This window comes from Xenia sp. Carnegie-2017, unplaced genomic scaffold, assembly GCF_021976095.1.
Source record: "Xenia sp. Carnegie-2017 unplaced genomic scaffold, XeniaSp_v1 HiC_scaffold_13, whole genome shotgun sequence".
NCBI lineage: Eukaryota > Metazoa > Cnidaria > Anthozoa > Malacalcyonacea > Xeniidae > Xenia > Xenia sp. Carnegie-2017.
Genome location: NW_025813436.1, coordinates 11,001,654 through 11,020,931, shown reverse-complemented (window position 1 = coordinate 11,020,931; position 19,278 = coordinate 11,001,654). Strand labels below are relative to the sequence as shown.

General features: G+C 37.4%; 1 protein-coding gene across 1 annotated transcript; it reads right to left on the bottom strand.

The window, feature by feature from the left end:
• Window positions 1–200: 200 nt before the first annotated feature.
• LOC124433402 (sodium channel protein 1 brain-like) lies at window positions 201–17,495 on the bottom strand. The gene is made up of 21 exons (XM_046983159.1): window positions 17,412–17,495; window positions 16,382–16,462; window positions 15,462–15,590; window positions 14,830–14,921; window positions 14,256–14,447; window positions 14,122–14,179; window positions 13,329–13,473; window positions 12,728–12,856; window positions 12,105–12,383; window positions 11,683–12,072; window positions 10,799–10,993; window positions 9,531–9,875; window positions 8,408–8,923; window positions 7,011–7,184; window positions 6,706–6,813; window positions 5,533–5,796; window positions 5,376–5,429; window positions 3,602–3,989; window positions 3,084–3,215; window positions 1,749–2,458; window positions 201–701 (listed from the first exon to the last, which is right to left on the bottom strand). Exons 1-21 carry the CDS (start codon window positions 17,432–17,434, stop codon window positions 429–431), a joined length of 4,677 nt encoding a protein of 1,558 aa, XP_046839115.1. The 5' UTR covers window positions 17,435–17,495; the 3' UTR covers window positions 201–428.
• Window positions 17,496–19,278: the final 1,783 nt, after the last annotated feature.

Sequence of the window (19,278 nt, the reverse complement as noted above, 5' to 3'; positions counted from 1 at the left end):
TTTCCAGTTTTAATTTTCTCCCCCAGTTTCCCAGCAAACACAGAATCGCGCTATCCCACTGACTTGTATACCATACCAATTACCAGTGGTTTTCACTGATTTTTAGGGGGGAGTGAATGATAAAAATAAATTTTCAAGTGGAAGATTTTACCCCAAAATTTCCTTCTGGCATTCAAGTTTTTGATATCCGATTCCAGACCTCTTTTCCCCTACATATAATTTAATAGAACTCAATGGCGTATCTTATGTATATATGGCGCCGTTACATAGGTTTATAATCGTTGTACATGCGATATTCCTTTGTCAATATTGGTCCACGCGTGTCACAAAAGCAGTTATGATAAGTGTTTTACTAATTTACACATCATTAACATAAATTACAAAGAAGATTAACAATATTCCATGAAAATCCGCTTTAATTTCAATTTCTATGAAGGACATGATTTTTTCCTTGAATCTTCATTCCTTTTCATTCTCCCGCGCCAGGCTTTTTGAATGATCTGGGCAGCGCAGTTCTCTTGATTACGCTCGAACGTCGTTGTCCTAGTTAGCTGCGTTGCCCTGTCAGGAAAGGCAGCAAGAAAAGCTTCCTCGACTTTCGTCTGTATGTAACTAAACATTTCTGCGTCATCATGTTCAATATCTCCAAGAAGTCGGCGAACAAGAGCTTGTATAACGTCAACGCAATGAATCCTGTCTCCCTGTTTCAACATATGAATTATCGAATGTCAGTATAGCCTTGCTCTAAGTATAAAACAAGTCTATGAGAGTTTGAACAAGTTGTAGCAGTGAACAATAATATAAGCTTCATCTTTTGCAATCGACAACTCCGTGTGCATAGTGGACAGCAATACAACATAAAACAAATTTCAAAAGTTGCCATCTCATGTTATTAATATTCAAGAATAATGATGAAGAACAAGAGCATCCATAGGCAATGATGATGAACGAGAAATTACACAATAGGGAATAATGAAGAACAACAGTATAAAGAACAGGGTGAAGAAGAACAAGAATGCACATACGTAATGATGAGGAGGAAGAGTGTACAAAGGTATTATTATAAAATAAAAACAATAAAACGCGTGCGGTGATTGGTCTAGAGCCGTGTTGCATTAGCCTGTGCAAAACACATCTGAGCTCAACCAATCAAATCGATCAAAACAATCAATCAGTCAAAGAGAATTTGCAAATCGATCATGAATACCTTTTAGAGGAAAAATTAAAATGCTTGTTTTTTTCGCATTATTGTTATTTTGTAAAAGAAATAAAAGATGTTTTCTGTGTTTGCATTGGCTTATGCAAACCTCGGAGACGCTTGTGACAACTCTCGAGCATGTGCAGCCCTCGACCTTCGGTCTTGGGCTTGCACTGATCTGCTCTCGAGCTCTCCCAAAGGTCTCATCGGTTTGCATTAGCCCGTGCAAACACTGTAAACATCTTCTATTTCTTAAATGAAGAACAACAGTTTACATAGGGAATGATGAGGAACAAGAGTGTACATACGGAATGATGAAGAAAAAAGTGTACAGAAAGGAATGAAGAAGAACAAGTGTGAACATAGAGATTGTTGAGGAACAAAAGTGTACAGAAGACGGTGAAGAAGAAAAAAAGTGTACAGAATGGAATAAAGAAAAGCAAGAGTGTATACAGGAAATCTGTAATACAACGAAAAAAAGTAGCAGAAAGAGCACGCATAGATAATTTCAAAAAAAACGAGGATAGACTTTGACTTTGATTTCAATTACCTGGTGAATAGGTATGTGTAAATTTATGCAAGCATATTTGTTCGGCTTCGAAATTCTCATTGGTTCATCCAATGAATCCACAAAATCCGAGAGATGGCTGTGAGGGATGTATTGGGTGGCACGTGGATCATAGATTTGCCAATTTTTGTAGAACATATCCAGGTCTTCCTCGGTTAAGCCAGTGTTTTCCGCTCGGCATGCTTCGTGTAGATTCTCCATAATGATTGCAATGTACATGTTCACGATGATTAACGATGTAATCAAAACAAACGATACAAAATAGGAAACTGCAAAGGACGGAAGGCCACAGTTACCATTTGGAAGGTCTTTGTGAGAAAGATCGCAGTCGGGTGGTTGAATCATTAACGGTTCTAGTACATCATTCCATCCAGCGGAGGTAGAAAGTCGAAAAAGTAGCAGTATCGAGTTGACGAAAGTCTCAAAGTTTACCATATCGTCGACGGCACCCGTATGCTTCACGTGGGCAAACATTGACATTCCGATGATTGCATAGATAAATATAATAAGGAAGAGCAATGCGCCGATATTTACGAGGGCTGGTAACGATATTAGTAAGGTAATTAGAAGACGCCGAACTCCACGCATGTTTGTGTAGAAGCGAAGTAGCCGACCAACGCGAAATACACGAGCGACGCGGAATATAGTGGGGGTAATGATGAAGGACTGACTCAATGCCTCCATGATTAGTGCTGAAAACAACAAGATTTATAGCTAAGACCAGTGACGTAGCCAGTCTTCACGCTATTTGGCAACTTTTATAATTCGAAATATAACAAAACACAGTTCTCAAGAACCCAAGTGAACGCTTGATAGGCGTCTTGTTTCTTTAGAATTCAATTGTTCTTACAGTGAGCGAAAACCGAAAAATTTACACAGTGAGTGAAAACCGAAAAATTTACACAGTGAGTGGAAACCGACAAATTTACACCGTGAATGAAAACCAAAAATTTAAACAGTGAGTGAAAACCGAAAAATTTACACAGTGAGTGAAGACCGAAAAATTTACACAGTGAGTGAAAACCGAAAATTTGCACAGTGAGTGAAAACCGAAAAATTTACACAGTGAGTGAAAACCGAAAAATTTACACAGTGAGTGAAAACTGAAAAATTTACACAGTGAGTGAAAACCGAAAAATTGACATAGCACGACCAAACATGCCTGTTAGTATGCCTCTCGTTAAGACTAAATGCCAAAAAATACGATGAATAAATTACAAATTGGGGTGGAGCTTGTAAATTACTATAAACCATATAAGAAATCAGATACAATGTAGAAGGCGACGAAGACTTTCTCTTTGCCACACAAAGTCCTACCTGCAACTGAGAACGTGAGGATGGCGAAGTCGAAAACATTCCACGCATCTTTGAAATACTCCATACGCTGGGCAAAAATTCTGAGAGCGGCCTCGAGGAAGAATACGACAGTAAAAGCAAGATTACTGTATTGTATTTACCACGGAAAATACCGAGGTCTTAGTGAAGGAAAATACTTTTAAAACCTTACATGGTAATACCAGTGGGTAATACGTTTACAAACAGGAAGTAGCACAACAAGTCTCATTGCAAGCGAGACTTTCAGTATAAAAAACAATGGCAGAGATAATGCACAATGTAAAATATAAAGGGGTTATGAGGTGCATGCGCACAGCCAGGGGGTTGGAGAAATGAGAAAACAAGGGGCATTCACTTGCCTTTTTTCATGGAAATTTCAGATTGACGGCTATCAGCTGCTTTTTTGCCCGTCGTAAGTAACTCCCCCCCTTTTTTTCATAACTCCTGCCTATGCTGTAGGGAGGGGGGTTTTATAGTATATTGAGGTAATAAAAGGATATTGAGTAAGCTGGTGATGGTTTCACTCTGTCCATGATGTTTTAACGTCAAGACAATCAAGTTGAGGAGAATAAAAACAAATATCATCCATTCAAATTTGGAGCTTTTAATCACGTCGAACATTCGTCCGCGCCAATATTCCACCGGTCTCCTTTCCACCTTTCGCGGTTTCTTATTCGCTGCTTTTTTCAGGGTTTCGTACCAGGCTCTCTGCGTGTCGGTCAGAAAGAGATTCACAGCGCCGCTCTCGTAGTGTTTCTTTAAACGATTGAAATTTTCGACGGTGACGCCAACAAACAGATTTAGCACAAAAAATGATCCAAATACAATGAAAACGACAAAGTACAATGGAGCTAAATGGTTCTTGTTACGTATTGGCTGCTTATCAACCTACAAAGCATGAAATATAATAATACAAAACACTAATTTCTAATATAGATAGTATTGTCCGAAATAATTTCTATATAAGACCCTGGATGAAAGGTTTTATCTATAGTATCATTTTTTCTTTAACTTAACACGTCGTCCGACTGAGGTATATTACACATATGAAGTTCGCAAACATATATACGAATTATACGATGTTTGCAGAATGCATTGACATAGTGTTAGAAAAATGTTGACGATGCAAAAATGTGATGATGACAATGTTGCGAGATTTTGTGGCGATAGAGCGGGGTTGAATGGAACTAGATGAGGTTAAGTAGGATGGAGCTACCTTGGACGTTCAGAGTTGGGTTGAGCGTACAGATGAGGAGACTTTCGAGGATGGGTACGTCATATGGGTTAAAAGAGGATGAAGTCTTCAATGTCAGCGGAATGATTAGTTATTTGTACTTGATAAAGGGTTTACATGTCCAATGAGATTGGCAGGAAAATTAGCATATATGTATTTAAATGTACAATGACGTCTTGAGTTAAAGACGAAACGTTACTATTAACAAAATCTTTTATCCATGACCATAGTGAGAGTTTCGTGTTGGGCAATATTACTTATGCTAAGAATTCGTTTTCCGTCTGGCAAACATACATAGTCGCAAACACAAAATACTAGTTTTCTGGCTTTTTGTAAGCTCCAAATATATCATCACTGCGGGTATAGTCAAGGACTGGAAATTTGGAGTATTCCTATATCCATATTGGGTTACCAGATTTCGATTTTGAATACTAGATATCACAGACTTAGTATTTATATAGGATGTTAAAAATTGTGTTTGCGAGATTCATAAATCGGATCTTGACAAAATGTTTGCCAAAAGAATAATGACTTCATAATCAATCGCAATATTTCCAAGGGTGGCTTTTCTCCTTGGAGAAACCTAGGGCTTATATATCGGAAAAACATCACACAAGGGAATTTTTGTTAGGTTGGTTATCGAAACAGAATGCTTAGTTTTGCTTGAAGCCATCAACAAAGCTCGATGCGCAATTATTCAATTTATAAACATATCACAACATTATTTCCATTGTCTTGGAAGCGCTTATGAAATATAAACCATCAAAATTTGAGATAGATATAATTTGTGGATTACAAGATTTTCTGACCCTCGTAGCGATTTAGATACTGGTCAAAAATTGAAATTTTGAGTCCTGCAATAACACAATATCTTTTTTTCTTTGACTATATATATATAAATATCGGGAGAGTTTTAGTTTTATGCAAGCAAATTCATTGACATATATTTTCTATATGTATGAAACATTTTGCATCAAGGAATCAAAAGTATTTTACTAAGCTAAAATAAAGTACGGGAAAAACACGTCGGCAATACAAACCTCAGTGACGTCAGCTGCATCGGCCATGATTTCCATCCATCCTTCAAATGTTGCCTAAATTGAATTGCAAAACATTTCATCCCATTTTTGTTATACTGTAAACTTTCGGTTTATGGTAATGATGACAGCAAAGCCAGAGTACAGGAATGCAACATACCACTTGAAAAAGAGCAATGAAGCCAGCAAAAGAATTATCAAAGTGGATTTTTGAATTCCTCCATTTGTAGTTCATTGAAAGGCATTTGGTCTTATCCGTCACGATCGAGGCGGCCAATTTCTCGCCATTTTCATCAACGCACTTGTAAAATCTTCCACCGAAAAATTGAACACCCATAACGCTAAAGATGAGCCAGAATACAGTACAAACGAGACATACGTTGAAAATCTCTGGAATGACGGCGAATAGAGAGTTCACTACGATCTAGAAACGATCATAAATCGGGCTTATATCACAAGACTAACAATGACGTTACCAGGAAGGTTATTAGTCCCGCTATGCTTTTTTTGTGGGTTGGCAGTCACTGAGAAAACACTTTATTTCAAATGAAATAAAAAATCGTAATGCTCTAAAGTTTTGGCAGCAATCGAGACTGTATTTGCGAGCTCGTCACGCTACTGGGAGCTAATAGTGAGTGATGTATATTCCTGCTTTTAATTGAACAAAAACAGGATAACATCATGAAGAAATAACGCACAGTTTGAAACAAACAGTAGTCTCACTCCTTTGTGCAACTTGGTACTGTATATTTAATTAGATTACTGGCTGCGGCTAGCCATCTCAGCGCTCTTATTGGCCAAAAAAAGCAATTGACTGGCTGCCACTATGGTAATCGCATGCGTAATAAGATATGCGCTACACAAAAAATTTCTATAGAGTGGGACTACTGTTTTTTTTTCTATACTGTGAACTAACGTAAAATAATTTGCTGACTTGGCGAGGCCTTACAACAGGTCCATGCAAGTTCTTCCTTCAATGGCCTGCATTGTGGAAAACTGAATCAGATGATTCGTTGCTCGAGTTTTTTGCACTACGACATTTCAGCATGAAAAACAGAGATCTACACTTAAACTTGGTGTCCTTAAAACAACTGTATAAGTATCATGTTGCAAAAGTAAAATGAAAAATATATTCATCGTTGCCTCAAGAGAGAGTTAGCGCTAGAAATGAAAAGACAATTTTAAATGAAGTGTTTCCATGTGACGTCAAAGCGGCCAGGTTGGTACGTTAACATCAAAGTGCCTATGCTCAATAGTGCATAAAATCAACGAAAACTCTCACAGGTTTTTCTACCAACATGGCGACAAGTGAAAACGCCCTATACATGTTTACCTTCATTCCATGCCAACGGGATATAGCCCGCAATGGTCGTAATGCCCGCAAGGTTCGTAACGCGCGAAACGATGACAGGTTACTACCAATCAAACTACATATCGATATCTACAAAAAGCAAAGAGGTTTTTAATACACAAGCCGATCCTTTAAATTCGCATCTTCTGGCAAAGAGCTTGTCTTCCAGTACTGAAAAAGGCAATTATAGCAAAGGCAAACCAAATTTTTACAGCACCCTCTTAAATAACTTTACAAAAAGTCATACAGTTTCAGTATAAAAAGTAATTATCCCATCATGCACTTACCGCAGCTATGAAAAAATCTAAGCAATTCCACACGTCACGAAAGTACTGGAGTACACCGAAACCAAAGATTTTTAGACAGAACTCTAACACAAAAATGATTGTCGTGACGTAGTTGAGGATCTTTAGAATATTTTTCAGTCGTGGTCTAGAGTCCAAATGCACATCTTCAAAAGCCTGGTGATGTAAAATTTATGATAATGTAGTTGATTATGACCATTATGATGAGATAGCTATGAAAACATGCAGTTGTGAAAGCAAGGAGTTTGTCCAATATTTATGGCTGAATATGTTTAGCTCTTTTAAAAACATCATTCATTCACTTCATCGACTAATTCAAGCTTTCAGTTTCTTTTTTCAACTTTCAACCCCTATCTTGTAATTACGTAGGCGTAGGAAGGGGGAAGGCTAGCTATAGTCAAGCCCCACGCTAAGTTTTTTATGAGGGTTTACCTCCCCTCCCTTAAAATATATAGGTTATCATTGCCAAAATCTATACATTCTTGTTCGTTGTAGCTTTACCCTGACCTATTCTATTTACCCATCACACAAACTACAAGTAGAAATTGACTTAAATCGACTAGAAGGATGAATGTTCATGCTTTCAGATTTAGTGAACACCGTAAACAGTACTTATGCTAAAATTATGGATATAATTTGAATTAGCATGATTTGCAACATCATAAACATGTTCATCTTTGTCAATGCTTAGTCAAGTTCATAAACCACTTCACATCCATTAGAGTGCCTCTGACATAGTCCCATTCGTAATTCTTCAGAGAGTAAAAACGTACATAATGCATACGCACAAAACTCAGACAGATCGTTAGTCTTACTGACATTGTACTAGGATACGCAGCTTTCAATGAGCTCCACCAATGGTTAGGTTTATTAGTTAAATTCTTCGTTTTGTGTAATATTTTGATTGGAATATACTTGCTTGTTGCGTTCATTGTACTTTGTGTATTGTTATGAAGTGCAACTAAATAATAAAGTTTTCATAACTTGCTCCACATTCTGCATTTGAACAGGGCTCTAGAATATTTGAAAGCTACAGAGCCGCAAAAGAAAATACCTCGACTTCAGCCCCCCCCCCAATTTAACTTCACCCCCACCCAATTTGACTTTGTTCCTACGTCTATGTATTCAAAGCCTGTAAGCATCATGACGATGGTATGTTGATGATGTTTATGGTTATAGTTTAATATGGTGATGATGTTTATGGTCATAATTTACCATGGTGGTAACACTCATGATCATAATTTACCATGGTGATGACGTTTATGGTCATAAGTTACCATGGTGATGACGTTTATAGTCATAAGTTACCATGGTGATGACGTTTATGGTCATAATTTACCATGGCTACAAAAAGACTAATCAAGAAACTTCAAACTTACCAATGACACACTGCTGATGAATATAATAAAGAGGATAAATGTATCAAAGTGTTTATTTTCTACGACAGCCAATACTTTCGCACGGCCTAACATGATGGCTTTATTAACTACTGAATCGGGATTTATTTTATAACACGGGCAACTGTGGCAGAGTTGTGGGAGACAGTCTGGCACAGCCAAATCAACATCGCAATTGGCTCTTGAGCGACTTGATGGCGTGTGTGGTGTATCACATGACTCCCTCTCTCTGTTTGATTGGTCAGACGGGTGCACGTCAATCGTTTTTGGTATTTCGTGGAGATTGTCGTCTTGTTTGACGCCGATCTTATCGAAAGTCGATTGTCTTCGTGTTTTTCCACTTTCATATGTGGAGGGAAACAGACGTGACAAATTCAAGTATTTCTTTACGAGTCGTCGCAATGGGAAAGTTGTGTTTTCGGGTCGTTTGTATTCGTCGCTTTTAAGTGATTCCGTGGAAAAGGAACTCAGTAAAAGTGCCAAAAACAGATTCAATATCTAAAGAAATGCACGCAAATTTTTAACCGCCTTGAACTTTCAGTCTTTGATTCACAAGCAAACGTCTATCTGCGAAGATTTTTCATTATTTTAGTTTCCGGAAACAGTTCGTCGAAACCTGATACAGAATTTTTTCAAACATGACAAGTTACCCTATTGAGCTTGAAACAGCAGGGGCACAGCCAGCGTCAAAATATGGGGGAGGGTGAGGTGCGTATTGATATTTGAATGCATGATCTACTCTGTAGAAAACTACTGAACTCGTAAGACAGAACATGCATGAGCTCCGCCGCTTTGCAGCACATTTTACGAGTCCAGTTAACACGTCTTGTTAAATGGCCGAACCCACACTTTTAAAACGAGTCGAGTATTTAATAACAACTCTAGTTGTCTGAATTAAACGAGTGGAATTTAAGATAAATGATGCGTACGGTGTTTTCAAGAAGACGCGCGAGCTGTTTCGGAAAACTTCATGTAATCACAACATGTTAACTACTCAGTGAGACTTAAACCTGGTTGATTGAATAACTCGATCCACCGAGGATCACGTGACAGGCATTCCTCATCCTATATTATCGATAGATGTACTTTTGAATGCAAAACTCACCAGGAAGTTTCCGATGATGAGGACAGCAAAATAGAAAATGATTGCGGCGGGTGAGGTCAGATGCATCGTTATTATCAAAGGTTCTATCCATTCCCCACAAAGAACACGGAATATCATCATGAAGGAGTGAAGAAAATCGGTGAAGTTCCATCTTGGTACGACCCTCTGCTCGAAATGTTGTGGCGTATAGCATCCCGAAAATATCTGCATACCAATAACGGCAAAAGTGTAGATGACAATCATGAGTAGTAGCGTGAGATTGCCGAGTTGACCAAGACTCGCACTGATTATCGAGAGAAGCGCTCGCATCGTCACCCACGATTGAGCCAACTTTAGCACGCGGAGCTGGAACGATTCACACGTGTTTGAGCAAAGAATTGTGCACGAAGTAATAATACGACATATTTTTGAGCATTTGATTAGAGTATTTAATTAAAAAATGTTTACTATGGTTGCACATGCTCGGGAGTTCTCACAAACGTTTCCAATGTTTGTATAAGCCAGTGAAAACACGAAAAATGAAGCAAAACAGACAAATAAAAAACAAGCGTTTTAAGTTTTCCTCTAAAATGTATTCATGATTGATTAGCAAATTCGCTTTGACTAATTGATTGATTGATTTGATAGGTTCAGCTCAGATCAGTTTTCACAGGATAATGCAAACACGGCTCTAGACCAATCAGCGCACGCGTTTTATTTTTTTTATTTTATAACTATATATAATGTGCTACATCGAGAATCGGTTGCCATTACAGACAAAAGTCAGATGATTTTTTCACGATACAGCACAATGTGCTTATTTTCGAATATGCAGGATTGGCCTAGTGGTTGAATAAAACGTACAACAACTATTTTTGAATGGCGATAATTTTAATAATTGCAGCACATTGTATTACTAAGATGCGTCATCAGAGATTTTATAAGGAAAATCAGTGTATGACAGTACATTCAACTTGTTTTGCTTTAATGCCAAACAAAACCTGTGAAATGCCACATTAAATGGGTTGTGAATGCTAATTACATCATTGTGCATAATAATTTCAGCAAATACATAATTAATTTATGTGGGTTCCGTTTTTTTCGGAACAATCAGTATACTGAATGCAACTTTTTTTTTGGTAAGTATGCCGTTACATAGACGAAGCAAGAATCTACTCGAAATCCTACAAGCTCATTGCCTGAATAAAATCTCTTTTTCCTGGCTATGCGAAGAAATATTAAGGCTACTATTATTTGCTAGCTTTAAATTTCAATTTGTTATCACTTACCAGCCTTAAAGTTCTGAAAACTCCAAACCCGAGGCCGTAGCTTATTTTGGGTACAAACCAAACTATCGCCAGTTCGACAAGACTAACGATGACCACAAAACCGTCCAGAATATTCCACCGACTTTTAATATAACATCGAAAGGAGAGAGCCGCCACTTTCGTTACAAATTCCATGATAAATACAAATGTACAAACCTGTCGTGAAAAAAGAGTGAAGTTTCATGTCGTTTTGTTTTTTCGAACGTTAAAAATGGCGGATACGGGCTTCGTCAAAATAATTTAAAGCTACTCATAAGTATGTATAAATTATAGCTGTTACATTCAAAATACTTTTAGAACAACACTATTGGTCATGAATCTCCTGAGAATAAAACTTGAGCCAATGGTATATTGCCTCTGAGGTATTTGGAAATGTATATATATGCAAAAATGAGCTGCAGTAGTTTATTTTGACTTAACAGTAAATTCGCTACTGAACAGTAACTTTGTCATAGTTTGGTCTCTCATATTTTGTCTTTTCTTTACCGGAAGAAAAACTCGACAGGTAGATAAATAAATCGCTTCGAGAAACTCAACAGTCGTATAATAAACTATACTATAACATACTCCAAAATAATCATAGATAATTTAAGGTTCCTGGTATATTAACAACAGATTTCGACTTAATTTTAAAGTCACTATCGAGCCAAGTGATTATCAAGCAAAGATTATCACTTGGCTTTATAAAGACTTTGTGAAAACCAATTCAAAATATTGCTTTTAAATCTCATCTTTTGTTAACATAACAGGAATCTTGTTTTTACAAGATGATGTTTCTTGGAGATGTTTTTAGCTTGTATTTTATCAAATTGTGGGGCTGGAAAAGATTTTTGGACAAAACTCACCATATTGATCATGTTCAAAACATTCAGGAAGGTTTCATCCATACCGTGATACTCTACGGCCATCACAATCGTATTCAAAAGTATCACGCCAAGAACGAACCAATCAAAAATGGGACTAGTGACCATCATCAAACATTTGCGTCGTATCAATGATGTGTTGGGCGAAATATACAAGCAATAAGAGGAGCGCATTATCAGGCCAACGGTATGAGGAACTTCCGCAAGGGCTGCTGGGACAGATTTTCGAGAGAAATGCCTGTACTTTTGAAAATTAAAAGGAGCTTGAATGTTTGAATAGGTTTTCACTGCATAACTACTTTGTACGGGGCAAGTTTCTTTGATGTTTTCATGATAACTTGATTGAGAAATTTCCTGAGTTTCACTGTTCAAATTTTTGTCCGAGTTTCTTTCTCGTAGCTCGAGGTCGACATGCTTGAGGTCTCAGGCAAGGAAGACAACGTCGTAGTGTCACGTGTTGTGCGACCGTGTTCCAGTTGAGTAGTGCAATCACATGAGCTTGAACAATGAGGTCCCGGAGATATGGCCTCCAGAGGAGATTCGGGTGAAGTTCGTTTGTTAAAATGAAACGAGAACCAATTGATCAGGACTTTTGATGCCATGTTTGGATAAAGCGGTTGAGGTTTGAAAGTCATGTGAAAGGAATACGACGAAGAAATTTCTCGTAAACTTTGTCCAGATTCCTAAAATTGATTACTAGAAGCATGAGGTGATTGTTTTTCGACATAAGTGGCGAATCTAGGGTCATGTCAAAATAAATTATTGCTGCTCAGTCTTGGATATACTTACACTTCGAAATTACCTAAGAGGCAAAATGAGTGGTGAAATTTCATTCCCATAAAATTCAAAACCGATAGCTTTGTTCTAAAAGTATTTTGAATTTAAAATTGAGCACCTATAATTCATGTTGTCTAACGCTGGATCCGCTACTGTCGGTGATATCACATTAGGTCTATCATAAGTTGGGGTGTTGTTGTATCAATGGAATGATGGAAATCGTTATATCACAGATTTTGAAGTTAGTTACCTTGTTTGTGATTTCCTGTTGATAGGATAGCGCTACAACTGCCAGAATGAGATTGAGAAGGTAGAATGAACCAAAAAATATCACCATAAGAAAATAAAATACCGACCAAAAACCAGTAGATGCAATGATCTACAAAAGTGGAAAAAAAGTTTGGATATTCAGAACAGTGACGTTCAGTAGTGTTGCTGAGAATCTCCTAAGGAGGGGCAGGTCTATGAATTTTTCAAAAACAGGGTGTGGTCAAGTGGGTGTGGCGGTGTCACGTGGGTTAACACATTTTTATATTTGAGCTGAGGCGGTGACGAAATCAGTCCAAAAATTTACTGTCTCGTACTAATTTTTAACCACCATAATAGTGACGTAGCCAGAGGGGGCGGGCACCTCCGGTCCTTTCCTTTCAACTATCTCTCCCTCCCTGACGTAAAATTTTGGCTACGCCACTGCATTATAATTACAGTCATGAAGACAAAGGACACAACGAACAACGTAAGTGGGTTTCCCTTTCCTTTCAACTACCTCTCCCTCACTGACGTAAAATTCTGGCTACGCCACTGCATTATAACTACAGTCATGAAGACAAAGGACACAACGAACAACGTACATGATTATAGATATTTTCCCAGTAGTCTGCTGTGACCAACTGTACAGTGGAGAGCAAAGACCACGTGAACGCATCGAAATTTGTGTAGCCATAGTTGGGATTATTGCCGATGTCAGGAAGGCACGTGTAGTTCACAGGACATGACCTGTTAAAGTGGAAATGCATATGTACTGTAATTAAAGAGGGCCGTATATATATATATATTAAAATGAAGTACTGAAGGTTAAGACAACAAGAACAAGTGGGAATGGTCCAAATTAGAGGGCATACATATAGAGGGCATTGGCCTTCTATATATAAGTATTAGGTTAAAGAAGGCATGTGGATATCACATGGTCTGTTAAAGTCCGAGGGTATGTATACGTTAAAATGAAGTAACGAGGTCAAGACATGCGGATATGGTCTGTTAAAGTTCAAGTTAAAGTTTAAAACCTGTTAAAGTGAAAACGCACGTACACTTAAGTACTAAGGTTGAGACAAGTGGATATGGAAAGTTGAAGAATATATCAGCATCAAAATAAAGTACTGAGACCGGCTGAACGAAGGCCGAATAGCACTATCCACTGGATAGCAATATTTTTGAACGCTTCAATATTGGTTCTAGAATTACAAAATTTCATTATCGCAAAGAAATTATAAGCAATTTTTTCACGAGTTTCAAAAAATTACTATCCAATGGATAACACTATCCGGTTCTCGTGCAACCAGCCCCTGAGGTTAAGACGACATGTGTCGATATGTTCAGCTGAGGTAACAATGAATAAATAGATAAAACTGCCGAAATCATTCAAACCTTGCTGTGGAGACATTACCGCAGATAACCGGATCTCCATTTACAAAAAGCCAATTGCCTAAATAATTCATCAAATGCAGGTATTCTTTAAAACTTCAAACAATTCGATGTACGAGTATTCACAATAGACATACTTCTATTCTTTACGCTGTCATCGAAGTTGAAAGTGCTGTTATTCGGAATGGAAACACATTTGTTCTTGAGAGCACCAGCGAAGAGCTGCGTTCCAATGAGCGCAAAGATCGAGATGAAAAATAAGGACAATATCAACACATCTGTAAGCATTCGCATGGATCTCAAGAAAGCGTTAACCATTGTTCTTAAACCTAAAAATTGACATCCGTGAATAGCATCGGTAGAAATCCAAAGCTCGTTATGTAAAGCGAGTTCTCCCGCGGTAAGTGAATATAATAAAATATGACAACGGGTAGAAATTCTTCCTTTCTTTTTTTTTCGTGCATTTTTCAACACGGTTATCTGTGATATCTTCTTTCATGTAATCAGTCCATGCTTATTAAGGTATTGGAAATACGTATTGAAGATGATCATACAGCGAGTTGCTCCATCTAGGTCGGCTGAAAAGCGCATGAGATCAAAGATCTAAACACGTTGTGCTCTTTACTATATTCAGTTAAAACTCGGGATAACTTCGCTTCGTGTATCAGGTACGCATGAAAGGGCAAAACAAAAGAATGCGTGCAAGTGAACCTTCGACAACGGAGATTGTTCTTAAAGCTCGTAACACACGAAATGTCCGTATCCCAGAAAGATTTGCGACACTCGGAGCCATAGTAAGATACCTGAAATTATTAAAACTATGCGTTATGTTTGATTAAAAGACCTACCCGTTAACAGGGCCATAACTGGGGCTTTAATTTTGGAAAGGGTACGTGCTCATATATTCATTTGTGCTCGATTGACTTCTTTTGAAAGTCAATCCGGTTTCAAAAGAAATCAGTCGGTTACGTCTGGGAATATGAGCAGACACAACCCACCCCCCTTTCCCAATAGCGTTCTAGCAACTGCCCTTTCCATGAACCGGGAGTAATTAGCCAATGAGATCAAATGGACAAAGTGCTAACCATAAAGGCACATATTGGGCAGCAAATTGAGATATTACTTGCCTGATACAAAACTTTAGCGTAGTCGTAACCCCAGGTAAGAATTTAGAAATCTAATTATTCAGTGAATGTTCTATTCTCGCGAATTGGATTGTGCATATAGTCCTCGAGTATTATATTAAATAATTCAACCTTGCGAAGTGGAGAACGCTTCTCGTAACAATACATGGTCATGTTTTAAGAACGTAAAATTTCAAAAGACTTCTGACTTATCATTACCCCAGGTTAACGACAATAAAATCCAACCAGTTCCATGGATCTCGAAGATAGGCGAACTTGTGAAGGCAAAATCCTTTGGCGATGATCTTTACAATCATCTCCATCGTGTAAAGGCCAGCAAAAAGATATCTGTAAGGTACAGACTCTCTGTTGTTAGAATCATAATTATTCAATAGCGTCGTAACGGCTGCGGCATGCTTAATGTACAGCACTTGATCAATTTACTTAGCCCCCCCCCCAGAGTATTTGTTTTTTCAAGTGCTGTGAGCTTTGAAGGAAAGTTAAAAAGCGGAGTGAGGTAACAATAGCATTTTTATATTGATTTATTAAGCCTTCTTCTCAGTTATCACTTTTTCATTTTTTCACGGGGTGTGAACTTTGAAGGAAAGTTAAATAGCGGGGTGAAGTAACAATAGCATTTATATATTGATTTATTAAGCCTTCTGCTTTTCAGTGTATCATTTCAAATGGTGTGAGCATGAAAGGAAAAATAAATAGCGGGATAAGGGAACAATAGGTGATTGAATGAAGCTTGTTGGAATATGTTCGGTGTATGAAGGAAACAAAATTGTTTCAGAAAAAATGCTTTTTTTACGTACAAGCAAATATATAAACGCCTTGGAAAGCAAAGTTTTCAAAACTAAACAACAAACTAAACAATACCGAAACCGACTCACGAGATCATATTGCAATACAAATCGACGTTGAAAACAAGTGATCATTGTCTCCAGCGATCGTCTCTCTTATAGTTACTATAGCTCACCCTCGATTGTATCTCGTGCTGAATGCGAAAAGAGTAAGTTATTCACCGTCATGAAAAATACTATGATCTTCGTATGGCGTTTCTTTTTACTTACCACGTGTAGTACATATATTCATGGGCAAAGCACTAAATTATACATTAAAGATTGATCACTTACTCGACTTCTTCTGGAGGATTTTTAAATGTGAGTAGAATGCAATTAATGACAATTAGAACCAATATGAACACTTCAAAATATCTAGATTTCGTCGGTTAAAGAAATAATCTGTGCATTTGTCTTTGCTTCGACAAACAAGCTAAGACAACTGATGGATGGAAATCTTGAGCTTGAAAGTCTTAAACACTTTCTATTCATTAAATCGTTAAATTTATTTACTTTCCGCGAAATTTGGTGATTTTTTCTGAAATTTAAGCTAAATCAAGTCAGTAAGTATGTCCGTCTACTACTGACAGTGTTTGCCATGCAATAGGCCAAAAAAGACGCATGCATAGAACATGTGACCACACTCATGATTTGCGTGTTTGTAAAAGCCCATTCACACGATTCGATTTCTCGCATCCGACTTTTGGTTGCTTTTTCAGACGGTCCAATAATTTTGTTTATATTTATATTCGTTTGGATATTTAAAGTCGTGTGAACAGCCATTAATGTTATGCATCACATTTATCGATATAATTTTCGTATTTTTGTTCTTGTTTCCAAGTCTTTTTCAAATCTATGTAATTCGACTAGTCGGCCTCCTTTGATTTTGTCGGATGAAAATAGAGCAAGTTCTATTTCCGTCTGATTTTTTAGATTGACGGATCCGACTGTCGAAGGCTCACTTTATATGTGTTCACACGATCTGTTTTTAAATGTTGTCATTCGTGACAGATAAATCAAATATCAAACGAGTTTGATATTTGACTCATGTGTCACAAATGACAAATGTTGTTCAAAACTTCCGCGGACACTTGGAAATTTTGTTTATCACACTTGTCACGAATAACAAGTACGCACGGCAAGTTCATCAGTGTGCGGCGGGTATTAGGAATGAACCTAACTTTACAAAAACGTTCTAGAAGCACCCCAAGACATTGAATTAAACATGAACTTCTGACCACATACGTTACGGCAAAAGACAGGTGACCGTTGTTGAATAAAATGTTATAAACTTAAATTCTCTGTTATCGCGCACAAAGGATACTGACTTGTCGCGAGGTATATCATGTTTTGTCTCAGGGAACATCGAGGCGAAAACAAGTAAAGACTTTTCTCCCGGCTGAAACGGTACACGATCAGCTTGCCAAATCTCTTGGAAATCACCACGAACGTCTGATAACAATAAAAAATTATCGCGAAATCAAATACAATGATAATTTTTTCTTTAGTCGTCTGGAAAACACTATTTAAAAACTTCAAGCAAGAGTTTGTAAGGCGTTCCAGCACTGGTTTCCGCCATCTAACCTCGAGATATCATGACAAACAAAAAAATGTCTAGCAGACGCAAAATAACGCAAAGTTAGCGTCTTGCCGGGGTCCATTACTGTAGACTCCACTCACAAAGCTCTTAGAATTAAAAATGAAACGAAGTACATCTGATTTATTTTTAAATGTCTGGAAATACCTTTACCCAGTAAAATTTGAAACAGAAATTTCGCAAAGGCTTTTTTATGTATTTGTAAAGCAATTCAATAACAACGTAACAAACGTATTATGAAATAAACATTCTCACTTCAAGCAAGCGATATCAATATCATCTCCGCAATGAAATATTTGAAATACCAATTGGGTCCAAGAAGTGGGGCGGGGGTGTTCTTGTTTCAGTGTGGAGCCAACCAGAGAGGAGATAAAATGGGAGAGGGCCTTGTGTGACATACGTTCATGATTGTCGATTAAATTAAATATCGATTAAAAAGTAATCAAAAATGCATATACGATATACACGCACGTACCTCATCCCCAGCTAAATCATCATCTACCAAAGGTATCCCAAGATATCTTAGTGGCATGCTTGATACAGATTCTGCAGATTTAGGATCATCTCCGTTATATTGAACAGAAGATGATGAGAATTCTTGCCTCTGTTTACTCTCGTTCATACTTAGTAATTTTTGAACAGTTTAATGCGATTATTGGCTGTTTTGAGCAAGTCCAGCTGGCTTTTGATGAAAAACCACTCCTAATATATATGTTAGCTTCAAAAACTGTAAAACAGAAAATTCATCCTATTCTTTGTTTTCCCAACGCATTTTCTTAGATTCAATTAAATTCTTTGCCTCTTCTCATCTAGAATATGTCATTTTTCGGATTTTTTGCTGACAAGATTTGCCTGCAGTTTTTAATGAAGTTGCACCTAGTCAACTCTCGTTTATTGCAAATCTTCCCTTCTGACGTAATGAAATTTATAAATTGTCATCGTCACTTATTAAACGACACGCGCTCCAAAATTTCAATCTTTCGCTAATTTCTTCGATCAATTAAATGCATCCCTCGAGCCCAGTCTTCCACTTTCGATCAGCCTTCTGCGAGTCTTCAGTTAAATTCTTTACCATATGTTCTTTACGTACACAGAAAAAAGCGAACTGGACCATTTTACATTTACCACTAAAAGTTAAAAGACAGCTTGAATAAACTTGACTAAGGCCATTTTTGCAGTTCAGACCAAAGAAATTATAAATAACACAAGACGTGGCATCGTAATATATCATAATTTATATTCCAAAAAATATTTAAATATCACTGGGCATGTATATATAAATAAATAAAATGAAGCCACATCGGCCATTTTACAGCGCAAATTTCTTCACTATGAAAACAAAAAATAAAAACTTTATTTACCGATCAGGTCGGTCCGTACTGAAAAAAATTTTCACTTGTCCTCAAAATTCTTAAACCAACTGTATTTGGCAATGTGTTCCTGACAATGGGATGGGACGGGGCAGCACTTCCTAGTGCGATAGTAACTTCCATTATTACTTATAACCTTTATGGTCACACTTCACACTCTATTACTCTTAACCGCTGACCGTATATTGTGGTGACACGATTAACTCAATTCCATCGAGCTAAAA